At 40.1% G+C, this 15,349-nt stretch overlaps 1 protein-coding gene across 1 annotated transcript in view; it reads left to right on the top strand.

The window, feature by feature from the left end:
* The window catches only part of TM4SF18 (transmembrane 4 L six family member 18), a 13,556-nt gene extending 7,189 nt beyond the window's left edge, over window positions 1-6,367 (top strand). The window contains exons 4-6 of the mRNA XM_008588444.1: window positions 1,199-1,341; window positions 5,145-5,325; window positions 6,052-6,367. Of these exons, the coding sequence (XP_008586666.1) occupies window positions 1,199-1,341; window positions 5,145-5,325; window positions 6,052-6,066 (339 nt within the window). The 3' untranslated portion in view covers window positions 6,067-6,367. The remainder of the gene's footprint in view (window positions 1-1,198; window positions 1,342-5,144; window positions 5,326-6,051) is intronic.
* The last annotated feature ends 8,982 nt before the right edge of the window (window positions 6,368-15,349 follow it).

Raw genomic sequence — 15,349 nt, 5'->3', positions numbered from 1 at the left:
AGATTAAAGGAAACTAAAGAGATGTAATCTTGTACATAAACCTTCATGGTCCTGTACAAAAAAGTAAAAATCGGTTACAAAATAATAGAATATTTTTATTTTTAGGAGTTGTGTGCTGATATATTTAGAGGTGAGATATAATGTCTGCAACCTACTTTCAAATGGTTCAGCAATAAAAATGTGTAAATAAATAAACATGTTTGTATGTACACATACATATATGTACATGTGTATACATATACAAATGTGTGTGTGTATACACATACACACGGAGAGTGAGAAAACAAAAACAAACATGGCAAAATATTCACAGTATGTGAATCTAGGTAAAGGGTCTGTAGGGGTTCATTAATTGCACAATACTATACCTTCGATGTCATAGATTTGAAAATTTTCTTTTAATAAAAGGCTGTGGGAGGTGGGGTGGGTGGGAAGCCCCTTGCCCTGAAGAATAAAGTCCAGACTCCTTTCTCTGGCATTCAAGACCATCCGTGGCCCGTATCTGCCAAGCTGCAGTCACTGTGTAAGCTACTTGAAGGCTGAATTGTGTCCCATCAACTCCATTTGCCCAGCATTAGCACCATGCCAATCCGGTCTTCAGAAGCTTCACCCCTCACTCATCTGAATGAACCCCCTCTTAGATCAGACCATCTGCCTACTATCTGACAACTCCACCTGCACCCATTGGCCTATGACTTTTGCTCATTCTTTTAATGAAAACACCGTCCTCCCAATCAATCCTATCCTCACCTGAGTATGAATAAAAACATCTATGCAGATATTAAAATATCACCTTTACAAGAGAAAAGGCAGGGGTCATAGCCTGTAATTCTTAGAGAACCCACCCTTCCTAGAAAATAACAGGTGTTTTGACTGTTTTTGGATTGATCCCATCCTTTCACTGCATTTCTGTAAGAGGTGATCTCTATTTTGATATCAAAATTCCAGGAAAAAAAGGAAGAAAATTAGTAAATAGCCTAATTACCTATATGTGGTACCAAATAAAAAGTCATTAAAGAACTTATTTTTAAGATCAGATAGGTTTGAATTACATTTTTCCATTTTTATGTGGGCATTCAATGTCACATAGATTGCAGTGGGCTTGGATCAGTAGGAGAAGGTACTTAATCTGATAATTTATCCACAATATCCCCTTGTCTCATTCTATGACATTAACCTTCTTCTATGTTTAATTTAGACACTGCTGTCAATGATCTTTTCTGCCCTTGGAATTGCTTTCTCCGGATACTGCCTGGTCATTTCTGCTTTGGGTCTTGTCCAGGGCCCATACTGCCGCACCCTCAACGGCTGGGAGTATGCCTTTGAAGGCACTGCAGGACGGTAAGAAATAATTCCCCAAACCAAGAAGGTCAGAAAATGAGAAACACCTGCCTATTTTCCATGATCACTTTGGGCCTCCACGTGGCTCCCATAGTGCAGAATCTTCCTGTTAGTTTACTAATATCCAGACCAACTTATTCCTGCACTGATCTTTGTTTAGATGTTTTTTCTCCAGTCCTTTAATACCATATGCATTCAACATTTTGAGGCTGTCATGGAGATATCCAAATGAAAGGTGTGTTTCTCGCATACTTCGGATTAGGGCTTCATGGTTATTGTGGTCTGGTAACTGCTAGAGCTTGGGGCCTGAGTGGTTCTAGTGCCTCAGTCTTGTTTTGTTGCCAGACACATGATCTGTTACAGGTGGGAAAGGTCTTGGCTGGGAGAGAATAATGGTGCCCTTGGATGGCCCCACTCTGGGCTATGGCAGCAGGAGAGACACAGAGATAGAACCAAGCAGGGCGGTCAGGGAAGTGTGGTCTGAGACCCAGGAATGTGACAAGGTGCAGGAGTTTGTGGAAGGAGCCAGGAGCTTACCTACCACGTACTGAAGAAGGATCTAGAGAGTTAGCCTTGCTCAGAAGGCTGGTAGTCCAGTCAGGTGTCGAGCAACCCAATCCTGGATCTCAGAATTTCTCACGCAGGCCTTGTGCTGGGCTTATTGGGCTACCAGTACCTACAGAGGCAGCTCAGGAGGTAGCAGCGCCCAGAAAGAGATACAGGAGAGGCCCACTGATTCTCTCTTTGTCTTTATCTGATGCTCAAAATTCTGTTGGAATAAAATGAGGATGTTTCTGTCCATCTTCTCAACTCCCCATGATTGGCTGGCTCTATTGTTCAAAGGCCATGTCTGTCTGAGGTCTTACATGCACACTGAGGCCTGCACGGCAAAGCTGCTTCTGTGCCATAGCTGCCTTTATTCTGAAGGTTCCACAAGGTGCCACATGCTATAGCCTCTTTTAGTAAGCAGGGCTCTCCCACAGGTCAGGAGAATCTAGACAATAACTTCAGGCCTTACTGAGCAATTGGGGGAGACACTCCTGTGGGTTTTAAGGGGCTTAGGAAAGAAGACCCTCATGTAGAAATTCCCAATGGGTGCAGAAAACCTCTTTTTTATGCTGTCAACTCCTGAACTTTTCCCTACCCCCAAACCAAAGAAGACTCCCCTTTCAAATGCATGAATCTCAGGCTGCTCACTACTCCTTAGGCTGTCCTTGATGTTTGCTTTCACCTTTCCATCTATATGAAAATATTTAAAGGTGACACAATGTTTGGAGGCCATTCCAGGAAGCTAAGTCTCTCATTTCCTAGATCAGTTTCCAAGTCATGGTAAATGCAGGGGGAGACAAGTATTAATATTGAATAATATCTCAGTTATGCATTTGTGCATTTATTCAGCAAATATTTATTGAGCACCTATGTCCAGGCCTTAGGCTAGGTGCTAGAAAATCAGAGATAAATTACGCAGGTTCCCTTCCCTTTAGAAACTCACTCAGACCTGACAGAACATTGTACTGAGCTGGAAGCCTTAGGGTAAATGTTACCCTTGGATCACAGGTCTTTGATGCTTACAGATCTGGATTCAGGTCCTCACCCCACACCTCTTAGTTGTAAGATGAATGACCTTAGACAAATATCTGGACATCTCCGAGCCTCTATAAGTTGGGAATAACAATCATTTCTACCTCACAGAATAGAGAATTAAGTGAGACGAAATAAATTCTCACAGCATGCCACGTTTTATTATTAGCATCATTATCCTGCATATTCCTTTCTGATATGACGTGCTTCATCTGCCATGTGCCAGAAGGTCAAGCCACTAGCATGTTGGCTAGTGAGGATCCTGCATCAGCTTTCATTCAACAGATATTTGTTGATCATTACAATATGTCAGGCACTGCCTTAGGTCTTAGAAACCTGGCCATTAAGAAATGAGTAAAATATAATCAGTGCTCTCAGAGTAAACAGACTGGGAGGGAAATGGAAACAAGTACAGATACAGACACAGGTATAGACAGAAATACAACAGATGAAGTAAATGCTGTGGCAGAGCTGTGTGTGGAGGCTGTGCAGGGAGTGGGTGTCAGGGAAACTTCTCTATTCCTTCCCGACCCTGCTAGTGCATATGATTCTCTGCAGTTTACGAGAAGGAAAAAACAGTACCACAGTCTGGGAGAAAAACAGAAACCCTGCAAGTCCTCTTGTTGTAAAGGGTAGGATAATTTGTGCAGAGCAGGTACCGGCAACAGTCTAAGGTAAGGATTTGGAGATATGCGTTTTCTCAGTGGCTATGACTGAGGGTATGAGATGGGTTTAGGAAAATTGTAACAGAAAACCACATCTGTATTGTGCTTTATAGGTTCCAAAGCATTTTTACACACTTCTCCCTGCATATTCACAATAACCCTGGGGTTAGGTGTTTTAGTGCCATTATCAAGATAAAACTCTGGAGATCAGAGGGGTCAAGTCCCTTGCCCAAGGTCTTACAGATCCAAGAGCTCTGACTTCATATTTAGTGCCATTTACCACCTGATATAAGGGCCATTAGCAATATCAAGAAATTCTCAGAGTGCCTCTGAGTGTCCTGGAGCATTAGAGAGTAGGAAATCAAGAAAGGGAGAAAAAAGAAGGTTGAAAGGGAGTAGGAGAGAAATAGAGGAGGGAGAAAGAAAAAAGAAGAGGTCGTGGTGGTGAGAGTGGTTACCAAAGCACAGAATGAATCTCAGGCACCAACACCCACGGCCACTTGGCCAGCACTCAGACTGCCTGACGCTGTTCTCAGAAGAGCCAGCTTGTCTCTCTCTCTCTGTCTCTCCATATATATACATATCATCTATGATATGATATCGATACATATCATATATACGTAAACATCTATGCCCCATAAATGTATTTGATTGCTTTTGTTTGGGATTTTTTTTTTTTTTTTTTGAGGAGAGCAGTTCTCCATTTCAATTTAGTTGAACAGAGAAATGCTGCAGGCCATTGCACAACTAGAAGTGAGTCAGGTTGATTCAGCGTGATTTTAAGACTGTCTTGGGAGTGGTTTAGTTTTCACACTTCTGTGCTGAACTAGACTGATTGAAACTTTCGATTTGTTGTGTTCCCACCCCATAATCTAACTCTTCTTCACAGCTGTGGGACTGCAATGTTCTAAAGCAGAGTTTCTCATGACGTGAATCCAGAGCAATGGCAGCAGCACCACTTGGGGACTTAGGAATGCAGTCTCAAGCCTCATCCAGACCTTCTGAACCAGAAACCCTTGGTGGGGTCCAGCAAGCCCTGTATTTTAACAAGCACTCCAGATAATCCTGACACAGACTCAACTTTGAGTAGCACTTGGCTTTGGAACAGAGCCGAGGAATTTCAAGCAGAACATCTCCTATTTTGTCACATGTGTGATTTTATGTCCCAGGGCAAGCTTAACCCTGTCCCTGACAGCCCTGGCCAATTTCTGGACCCTAGAGAATGGGCTCTCTCTACCTCTCTTGGTATTGATACGAGCTGCCTTTTATTGCTATTGAACTCTTTGGTGCGCGTCTTGCCTCCTAATTGAATTGGAATTGCCTTGAAGGTGGGCATTGCATTCACAATAAGCTGTCTAGCTCAGTGCTATGTATAAAATGTGTTCAATATATGTATCTGAATGATTTTTAAATATATTCATTAGTATTTAATATTACTATATATTCAATCAAATATATTAATTTCCCAAACATATAAGTTCCTGTAGCCTTCATCCTCGGAGCAAGTATGTAGACTTGGCAGTGGGTCTCGTTAACCATTTCCCTTCCCTCTCTCAGTTTCCTCACAGATTCCAGCATATGGATTCAGTGCCTGGAACCTGCACATGTCGTAGAGTGGAACATCATTTTATTTTCCATTCTCATAACCCTCAGTGGGCTTCAAGTGATCGTCTGCCTCATCAGGGTAGTCATTCAATTATCTAAGATATCGTGTGGAACCTACTCAGTCATAATCCAGGTAACAGATCCTTACTGCACCTGTCCCTCTTCCATTTTACCCCCACTTCCCAGGATTCAACTAGTCTTGTTTGAAAAGTCTTTAGAATTCCATTCTATATTTCCCATTTCTACTGCCCTCATCATTACTCAATGTCAAATATCTCAATTTTTTCTGATATCCTGTTGTGTCTGTTGGCTTATCTATATGGATTGGATCAACTGAATAATTGTAAAATCTACTGTGTTGTATGGTGAAAACAGCCTAAGTGTTTTGAATGAGCAGCATTTCAGTGCTCTATGTAAAGATAACCCAAAACACAAATAAGTTTTGCTATTTATTAAAATCCTCCTGTTCATAAAATAATCAAAGGCTCAGAACCTTATCCCATTGAAATAATTTTTCTTTTAAATGAGCGCATTAGCGAGTGGTTTTGAAGAGGCGAAATATGTCTTTATCCTACTGAAACTACTTCATCTGTTAAAATACTAATGTTAATTTAGTTATGGTTGAAACTGCTAAACCTATTTAACAAGTCCAGAGAAAAAAATAAATCACATATGAGATATCTTGCATTTTGTTTATCAACATGTAATGTATAAACCCTTCCTAGCAGCTGCAGATAGACATTTTCCCGTTCAATCATGTTTTGAATATAAAATATGTTTAAGTTTCTACCTGGATTGTGGATAATCAATCAAGCTAAATTCATACCTTTACTTCTTTTGTTTTTACTCTTTCCTGTAGCCTGGAATCATTTGAAGAAGTACAAGACGGTATTCCATTATCAAGACTTGGCCACCTATCTAAGTTCTATATCTATTGTATAGACTCGAGGGCAATATTCAGGTGACGGTGTTTTCTCCATTTGGTGTTTATTATGCTCATTTGTGAAATTTACAATCCTCACTGGAAGTGCCAATCATCCCACACTTCCATTTAGAATTTTTTTCTAAGTAATATGTGTCAGGAGATTTAGAAATGTTTATATCCTTTGATCAAGCACATTTGTTCCCAAGAATCTATACTATGGAAATAAATAAGAATATGAGATAAAACTTTATGGAAATTGTATATTGCAACATTGTTTAATACTCAGGAAAATTAAAAATACCCCAAAATTCTAACTTTAGGGGAAGGATTAAATAAAGAGGGGTACATTAGTTGTAAAATTATACGGTCATTACAAGTGAATTTTTGAAGATTATAAATAATGCTACATGAAAAAGCAGGTTACAAGTTTATGTTTACAGTATAAGCATAACTATTTAAAATAAGCAAAATATCAAATAATCAAAATTTAAGATAAAAACTAAATCTAGAAGGAAACACACCAAAATGTCAACTATGGTCATTTTGGGTCATAGATGACCTTTCTTTCTACTTTTTGATATTTTCCAAGTTTTCTTTATTGAATACATTTTACTATAATTTTTAAAAAACTCAGATCTTTACTATTAAAAGTTTCCTATTTTTCAACCTTTAAAGCCAAATGCTCTTTTCACATATTTCCCAACACTGACTATCTGTAGACATCATGGAACGACACTTCAATCAACACTCAATGAGGAAAGTAGTGATACGGATAAGCCAAAAAGAATTTTATATAAATTCATGTGCTCTAACTAAATGCTTCGTCTTACTTTCTCACTCCTAGTGATAAGTGTGGAGGACTAGAAGAGGGAGCCTTCAAATAAGTGGGCTAAAGAAAATGACCATTGGCCTGTCGATACCTGTGTCATGGGGATTTACCTCTACCTGTATTTACTTTTAAAAAAAATTTGAAGTAGGAATTTTATATAAATTCATGTGCTCTAACTAAATGCTTCGTCTTACTTTCTCACTCCTAGTGGTAAGTGTGGAGGACCTGAAGAGGGAGCCTTCAAATAAGTGGGCTAAAGAAAATGACCATTGGCCTGTCAATACCTGTGTCATGGGGATTTACCTCTACCTGTATTTACTTTTTAAAATTTACCTCTACCTGTATTTACTTTTAAAAAAAATTTGAAGTAGAATATTTACAAACTTTTCACCTATACGTGCCATGACTTCCTTGAGGACAGCAGCCATGTCTTACATTTTCCTGTTGTCCATAGGGTCTGGCACACAGTGGGCCCAGTAGGCACTCAAGGCTGCACATTTGTGCCAGGGCCTTCTGCTCTCCATGGCTGCTCTACTGAGCACTGTCTCTATCACAGGCTCACTGTGCCTCAACACTTCGGCCACTTCCCCACTGCTCTCCTCCATAGGCACTGTCAACAATGTTTTGTCAACACCTGCTCTGTGCCAAAGCTGACAGTATTCTGAGGGAGAATGCATTTCTCTTAGTGCCTGCTGTGCCAACAGCCCCAACTTTTAAGGGAAGCCGCCCTCTCCACAGCCCTTGCTGAAGCAAGTGTCTTGAAAGCAAGCCATGATAACATGCTGCATGACCCCATGCCCTGAGCCCAGCTGGCTGAACTAGGATGGGCCCCAGAGCTATGGGCAGCCTACTGCTATACTAGTGGCTTCTGACTTAGCCTAGAGTGAAACATTGTCCAGACAGGATTGGTGGTTATTCTAGCTTGAGGGTTAGAACTAGGAAGCCAAGAATGAAGCAACTCAAACATTGCTGTCAGAAAAATGATTAAGGATGAAGAAGAAAACCAACATACAGAGAGTACCTGAATCATGTTAATAACGGTGTCTATTTGGAAGGAAGACTCATGGTCCCGTGGTCCCTAAAACTGCCTTGTCCCTAAAACTGTCCTGTCCACGATAAACACAGACAGTGGACATGAGGCCTGGTTTCTGCGCTTGGATACCTGGATAGTCTCTCCTTTTTATTACTGTGTGGATCACTTCAGTAAACGCCACTACTAAGTCAGTGCAGCTCCATTCATTGCCAACTGCAATGACCCAACCAAAGTCTCCCCTTTGTAGATGCTGTGTTAGAGGGATCCTGAGGCAGAGATAGTTAGGCTCCAGAGTTTTACAGAGTTTTATTTAACTATATTTTAAAACTCTCACTTGTAACACTCCATTTTCCAAAGGGCTTGAACATGAGTTCTGTAGGACCTGAGCCAGGAAACAAACCCAAGCTACAGACACATGTTATACTCAGAGGGGCCCCTCCCCTGTGACAGCCCAAGAATTTCTCACTCTATCAGGCCCATAAACTTGTCATGTCCAGCACCCTCTTTTTTAAGTTCTCCCAAAGACTTCTGAGCCCTCTTGTAAACAGACTTTTTGTGGGTCAACTCCACCAGTTTGTTGACACACTCAGACTGTCCAAATCTTGTTTAGATTCAATATGGTCCCGTACATTGACTGCACTATAATGGATGTCAGATGAATGACTGCACCACAGGACTGAAAACATGCTCTAACAACAGGTGTACAGCCAAAAGCAGTATGGTGTCTCTATCAGTAAAATTAAATTTTAACAAAACCACCAAAAATTCTACATTTGAAGAATATATGCTGATGATGCGATTTCAAGTAAAGAAACTGGATAAAAATATGTGTGCAGTTTGAGCCCGAATTTTTAACTAACCATATAATACACGTAGACATGTACAAACATTGAGATACATAGACAAAAGATTGTAAAAATATTGAAAAGTTAACAGTTAATAATTATCACCTGATGATAAGATTGTGAATTATATTTCTTTACATTGTTCAAGACTGTATTTTCAAAAATTTCCTTTGAAAATATGTTTCTTGAATTATTGGAAAAAATAAATGCTTTAAAAAATAAATTTAAAAAGCAAGTATCTTCTAATCCTTTCTGTAAAATCCATTGAAGGAGCTGCAGATAGAAGAGAGTATACAAGTATGTATGTGATAGCCGCTTTTCTTACTTTTTCTAAAAATACTCTTTCCACTTTCTGAGTCTCAGAGACTATTGCCAGCTAATCATAATTGAGAATGATATCTATTTTAGGCATTTCTACTTTTCTTATTTACCTCCTATTCTTCTTGCTTCCAGCTCATCATTCTTTTCTTAACATCTTAAATTGGATGCCTAGCTTATTAATTTTCAACGTTTTTTCTTTTCTTAAAATAAGCATGTAAGACTATACATGTTTCTTTAAGCATCACTCTGGCTGCATCTAGCAAGTTTTGAAATGTATTTTTCTTATCGTTCAGTTATACGTTTTTTCTTTTCTTAAAATAAGCATGTAAGACTATACATGTTTCTTTAAGCATCACTCTAGCTGCATCTAGCAAGTTTTGAAATGTATTTTTCTTATCGTTCAGTTATAAATATTTTCTAGTTTTTCTTATGCTTTATTTTTTGGTCCATGAGTTTTTAAATGTGCTTTAAAATTCTCAAATATATGAGAGGTTTTTTTTGTTGTTATTTTTCAATTTATTTCTAACTTAATTGAATTGTGGTCATAGAAAGTGGTCTGCATGATTCTGATAATTTGAAAATTTTCAAGATTTTTTGTAAATTTTCTTTGTGCTTAAAAAGCATGTGTTTTCTCCAAATATTGGGTGCAGAATTCTATATGGGTCCATTAGGTCAGTTGATAATTTTGTTGCTCAGATCTTCCATATCTTTCCTTTTTGGATGTTTGCTTGATCTCGCGTTGCTGTGAGGATCAAATAAATGTGTATATGTATGTATACACACATATATATATTAATTTCTATACTTTTATTGATGTATATATATCTTTCTCAGAAAATAGTGTTCGGCACATGGCTATGATTTATTAAGTCGCCCATAGCACAGTGGTATAGATGTAGTCTGGAGTNGAATTTTATATAAATTCATGTGCTCTAACTAAATGCTTCGTCTTACTTTCTCACTCCTAGTGGTAAGTGTGGAGGACCTGAAGAGGGAGCCTTCAAATAAGTGGGCTAAAGAAAATGACCATTGGCCTGTCAATACCTGTGTCATGGGGATTTACCTCTACCTGTATTTACTTTTTAAAAAATATTTACAAACTTTTCACCTATACGTGCCATGACTTCCTTGAGGACAGCAGCCATGTCTTACATTTTCCTGTTGTCCATAGGGTCTGGCACACAGTGGGCCCAGTAGGCACTCAAGGCTGCACATTTGTGCCAGGGCCTTCTGCTCTCCATGGCTGCTCTACTGAGCACTGTCTCTATCACAGGCTCACTGTGCCTCAACACTTCGGCCACTTCCCCACTGCTCTCCTCCATAGGCACTGTCAACAATGTTTTGTTAACACCTGCTCTGTGCCAAAGCTGACAGTATTCTGAGGGAGAATGCATTTCTCTTAGTGCCTGCTGTGCCAACAGCCCCAACTTTTAAGGGAAGCCGCCCTCTCCACAGCCCTTGCTGAAGCAAGTGTCTTGAAAGCAAGCCATGATAACATGCTGCATGACCCCATGCCCTGAGCCCAGCTGGCTGAACTAGGATGGGCCCCAGAGCTATGGGCAGCCTACTGCTATACTAGTGGCTTCTGACTTAGCCTAGAGTGAAACATTGTCCAGACAGGATTGGTGGTTATTCTAGCTTGAGGGTTAGAACTAGGAAGCCAAGAATGAAGCAACTCAAACATTGCTGTCAGAAAAATGATTAAGGATGAAGAAGAAAACCAACATACAGAGAGTACCTGAATCATGTTAATAACGGTGTCTATTTGGAAGGAAGACTCATGGTCCCGTGGTCCCTAAAACTGCCTTGTCCCTAAAACTGTCCTGTCCACGATAAACACAGACAGTGGACATGAGGCCTGGTTTCTGCGCTTGGATACCTGGATAGTCTCTCCTTTTTATTACTGTGTGGATCACTTCAGTAAACGCCACTACTAAGTCAGTGCAGCTCCATTCATTGCCAACTGCAATGACCCAACCAAAGTCTCCCCTTTGTAGATGCTGTGTTAGAGGGATCCTGAGGCAGAGATAGTTAGGCTCCAGAGTTTTACAGAGTTTTATTTAACTATATTTTAAAACTCTCACTTGTAACACTCCATTTTCCAAAGGGCTTGAACATGAGTTCTGTAGGACCTGAGCCAGGAAACAAACCCAAGCTACAGACACATGTTATACTCAGAGGGGCCCCTCCCCTGTGACAGCCCAAGAATTTCTCACTCTATCAGGCCCATAAACTTGTCATGTCCAGCACCCTCTTTTTTAAGTTCTCCCAAAGACTTCTGAGCCCTCTTGTAAACAGACTTTTTGTGGGTCAACTCCACCAGTTTGTTGACACACTCAGACTGTCCAAATCTTGTTTAGATTCAATATGGTCCCGTACATTGACTGCACTATAATGGATGTCAGATGAATGACTGCACCACAGGACTGAAAACATGCTCTAACAACAGGTGTACAGCCAAAAGCAGTATGGTGTCTCTATCAGTAAAATTAAATTTTAACAAAACCACCAAAAATTCTACATTTGAAGAATATATGCTGATGATGCGATTTCAAGTAAAGAAACTGGATAAAAATATGTGTGCAGTTTGAGCCCGAATTTTTAACTAACCATATAATACACGTAGACATGTACAAACATTGAGATACATAGACAAAAGATTGTAAAAATATTGAAAAGTTAACAGTTAATAATTATCACCTGATGATAAGATTGTGAATTATATTTCTTTACATTGTTCAAGACTGTATTTTCAAAAATTTCCTTTGAAAATATGTTTCTTGAATTATTGGAAAAAATAAATGCTTTAAAAAATAAATTTAAAAAGCAAGTATCTTCTAATCCTTTCTGTAAAATCCATTGAAGGAGCTGCAGATAGAAGAGAGTATACAAGTATGTATGTGATAGCCGCTTTTCTTACTTTTTCTAAAAATACTCTTTCCACTTTCTGAGTCTCAGAGACTATTGCCAGCTAATCATAATTGAGAATGATATCTATTTTAGGCATTTCTACTTTTCTTATTTACCTCCTATTCTTCTTGCTTCCAGCTCATCATTCTTTTCTTAACATCTTAAATTGGATGCCTAGCTTATTAATTTTCAACGTTTTTTCTTTTCTTAAAATAAGCATGTAAGACTATACATGTTTCTTTAAGCATCACTCTAGCTGCATCTAGCAAGTTTTGAAATGTATTTTTCTTATCGTTCAGTTACAAATATTTTCTAGTTTTTCTTATGCTTTATTTTTTGGTCCATGAGTTTTTAAATGTGCTTTAAAATTCTCAAATATATGAGAGGTTTTTTTTGTTGTTATTTTTCAATTTATTTCTAACTTAATTGAATTGTGGTCATAGAAAGTGGTCTGCATGATTCTGATAATTTGAAAATTTTCAAGATTTTTTGTAAATTTTCTTTGTGCTTAAAAAGCATGTGTTTTCTCCAAATATTGGGTGCAGAATTCTATATGGGTCCATTAGGTCAGTTGATAATTTTGTTGCTCAGATCTTCCATATCTTTCCTTTTTGGATGTTTGCTTGATCTCGCGTTGCTGTGAGGATCAAATAAATGTGTATATGTATGTATACACACATATATATATTAATTTCTATACTTTTATTGATGTATATATATCTTTCTCAGAAAATAGTGTTCGGCACATGGCTATGATTTATTAAGTCGCCCATAGCACAGTGGTATAGATGTAGTCTGGAGTCTGATTGCTCTGTTCAGACCTGGGCTCTGCCTTATTAGCTGTGTGACCTCGGTCGAGTTCACTCCTGCTTTGATCCTGTAAAACAGTAGTAACAGGGTCGCTGTGAAGACGAAGTGGGTTAGCACAGGTAAAGCTCTGAGAACCGGGCTGTCTTAACTCGGAACCCAGGTGCAGTCGAAGCAGATTTGGGACGGCTGAGACCTGGAAATGCCACAAAAACAACAGAAAGGAAAGGAGATGGAGGATGGTCACAAGGTCACAGGGACAGCACAGGGTCAGAAGTTTGGGGAGAGAAAGATAGGAAGGTAAGAGTTAGGCATTGTTAAGCTGGACGAAGTGGCCAAGATGCCAGCACTTTCCTACTTTCTTCTGACACGTGCTTGAAGACTGAGAGCATAAAGTCGTCATACTTGGGTCCTAAAACTCCCGCCTCTGGCTCATTCATTTCCATCCCACTGAAAAGCTATAAGGAACAGGGGCAATTCAGGTTACTATTAGGAAAACTACAACTACTTGTATCCAGACTCCTGACAGTTCTGTTTCCTGCTCTGTGAGGTGAAACTGGGAATTAGGAAGAAGTTTCCAGTCCTGGAAGATATCTGGCAAAAATTTAAGAGAAGGAGTCAAGATTGAGTGTGTGTAACAGGGAAGGTAGGGCAGGATACACAAACCTGGCCACCAAAATCTTTTAATTTAGAAAGAGCACTGGATGTGGTGCCCGGCTACCCAGGTCAGAGACCACACCATGCCTACTCCAAGGAACTTAACCAATTCAAATAAAATGCATTTTCTGGGTTAATATGAAAACACACCCACCCACCCACTCACCCACCCACCCACACATACCCCTAATTCTACTTATGCCCAAAACAGCATTAAATTTACAAGTAAGTTCTTAAGACAAAACCACAAATATGGGGAGACCAGGAGAGGAGACAACAGCAATAACATTTCGGAAGCTACAGGGCACACTGATGAGAGATAACTAATAAAACCAACTCAAGAAACATGAAAATCATGAGCTGGCAGTGTGGGAAGCTGGGGGCCAACCTGATTTATACCTCAGAATGCTCAGATGGCTCCCAATGTGGTGGGAGCAGATACCTCTGGACCTAGGAGTAAAGGAAGACCACCAAAACAAGAAGGGCTTCGTGAGTTCCTGTACCCCTTCTCCTCTCCATGCCACCAAGAAGTGGCAGACATCGGAAAATTTATGCTCTGGAAAGGGTAAAATAGAGGGTCTCTGAGTCAGAGGAGAGGAGATGCACTGAAGGTGTGGATACTGCACCAAAATCAGAGAGATTAAGCGACTCGTGTATCCTGGATCGGCTGAGGACACTCATTTCACTCTGCAGAAATGCTTCTCTGCGTAAGTCCGAGAGCTGGAGGTGGGCCATGGGAGTTTAAAAGCAGAATAGACAGAGTAGCTTGCTCTGCCTGGCACGCTCTCGTCAGACATCAGTTCCCGGTCCACACCACGGGCTTGCTAGCTTCCCCGCGTCTGGTGAGCCCTGCTTTTTTTTTTTTTTTTTAATCAGGAGTCATTTTTGACTTTCTGAGAAAGACTCTTGAGCCTGCAGGTATGGGTTCAGCTCATCTTCTCCCAGGAACCTTCATCTACCAGTGGCACAGTTTCTCTTCCCTCACACAGATAGGCTTATGTGTGCTATTCTTTTTTCTTCAAAAATAAGCAATATATTGTTCAGAGTTAGAACTACAGGTGGTAAATGAATACAGAAGAGAATAGCTTGCTTTTCAGAGCATGAGATGTGTTCTTTTAACTTTTCTGTATTTTGAAACTTTGAGCTGAAAAGTGGGAGTGTGGGTGTAAAGAAAGTCTTTAAAACACAAAAATGAATGAAATGTGTGTGAAGTAGATTATGTTCCCCCAAAACTTACTGAAACTTGAATTGTGTCCCCCAAATTTTATGTGTTAGAAATTTAGCCCACTGTGACTGTTAACAGGGTGAGAAATCCTATTATGATCATCAAAAGCTGGAGCCTTGAAGAGGTGATTGGATTGTAGGACTGTGCAGTAGTGAACAGATTGAAAATGGTGGTCAGGGGCGTGGTTCTGAGGGCTTTAAAAGAAGAGGAGAGTCTGTCTCTCTNGTGGCTAAATTGGCCCCAGGTGTGGCTGGACCTGCAGCTTTGGAAGATACAAGCTGGAAGCATTGGTGGCATCCATGTGGTGTTAGATCTATAGACCTGCAGAATGCCAGGGCTGTGGAGGTTTGGGAGCCTCCACCCTGATTTCAAAGGATGTATAGAAAAGTCTGGGGGCCCAGTAAGAGATCTGTCAAAGGATCAGAGTCACCACCTGGAGTCTTCACTAGAGCAATGCTGAGCAGAAATGTGGGGTCTGAGTTGCAGCAGAGAAACCCCAACAGTGCCATGCCTATTGGAGCCATGAGAGTGGGACCTCCATGGCGACCCCAGACCTGTGGAGCTACCAGATTGGAACACCAGCCTGGGAGAGGTGAAGTGTTGCC

The sequence above is a fragment of the Galeopterus variegatus genome, unplaced genomic scaffold, assembly GCF_000696425.1.
Source record: "Galeopterus variegatus unplaced genomic scaffold, G_variegatus-3.0.2 Scaffold4827, whole genome shotgun sequence".
In the NCBI taxonomy this organism is placed as follows: domain Eukaryota; kingdom Metazoa; phylum Chordata; class Mammalia; order Dermoptera; family Cynocephalidae; genus Galeopterus; species Galeopterus variegatus.
This window is presented reverse-complemented; position numbering and strand designations above follow the sequence as displayed.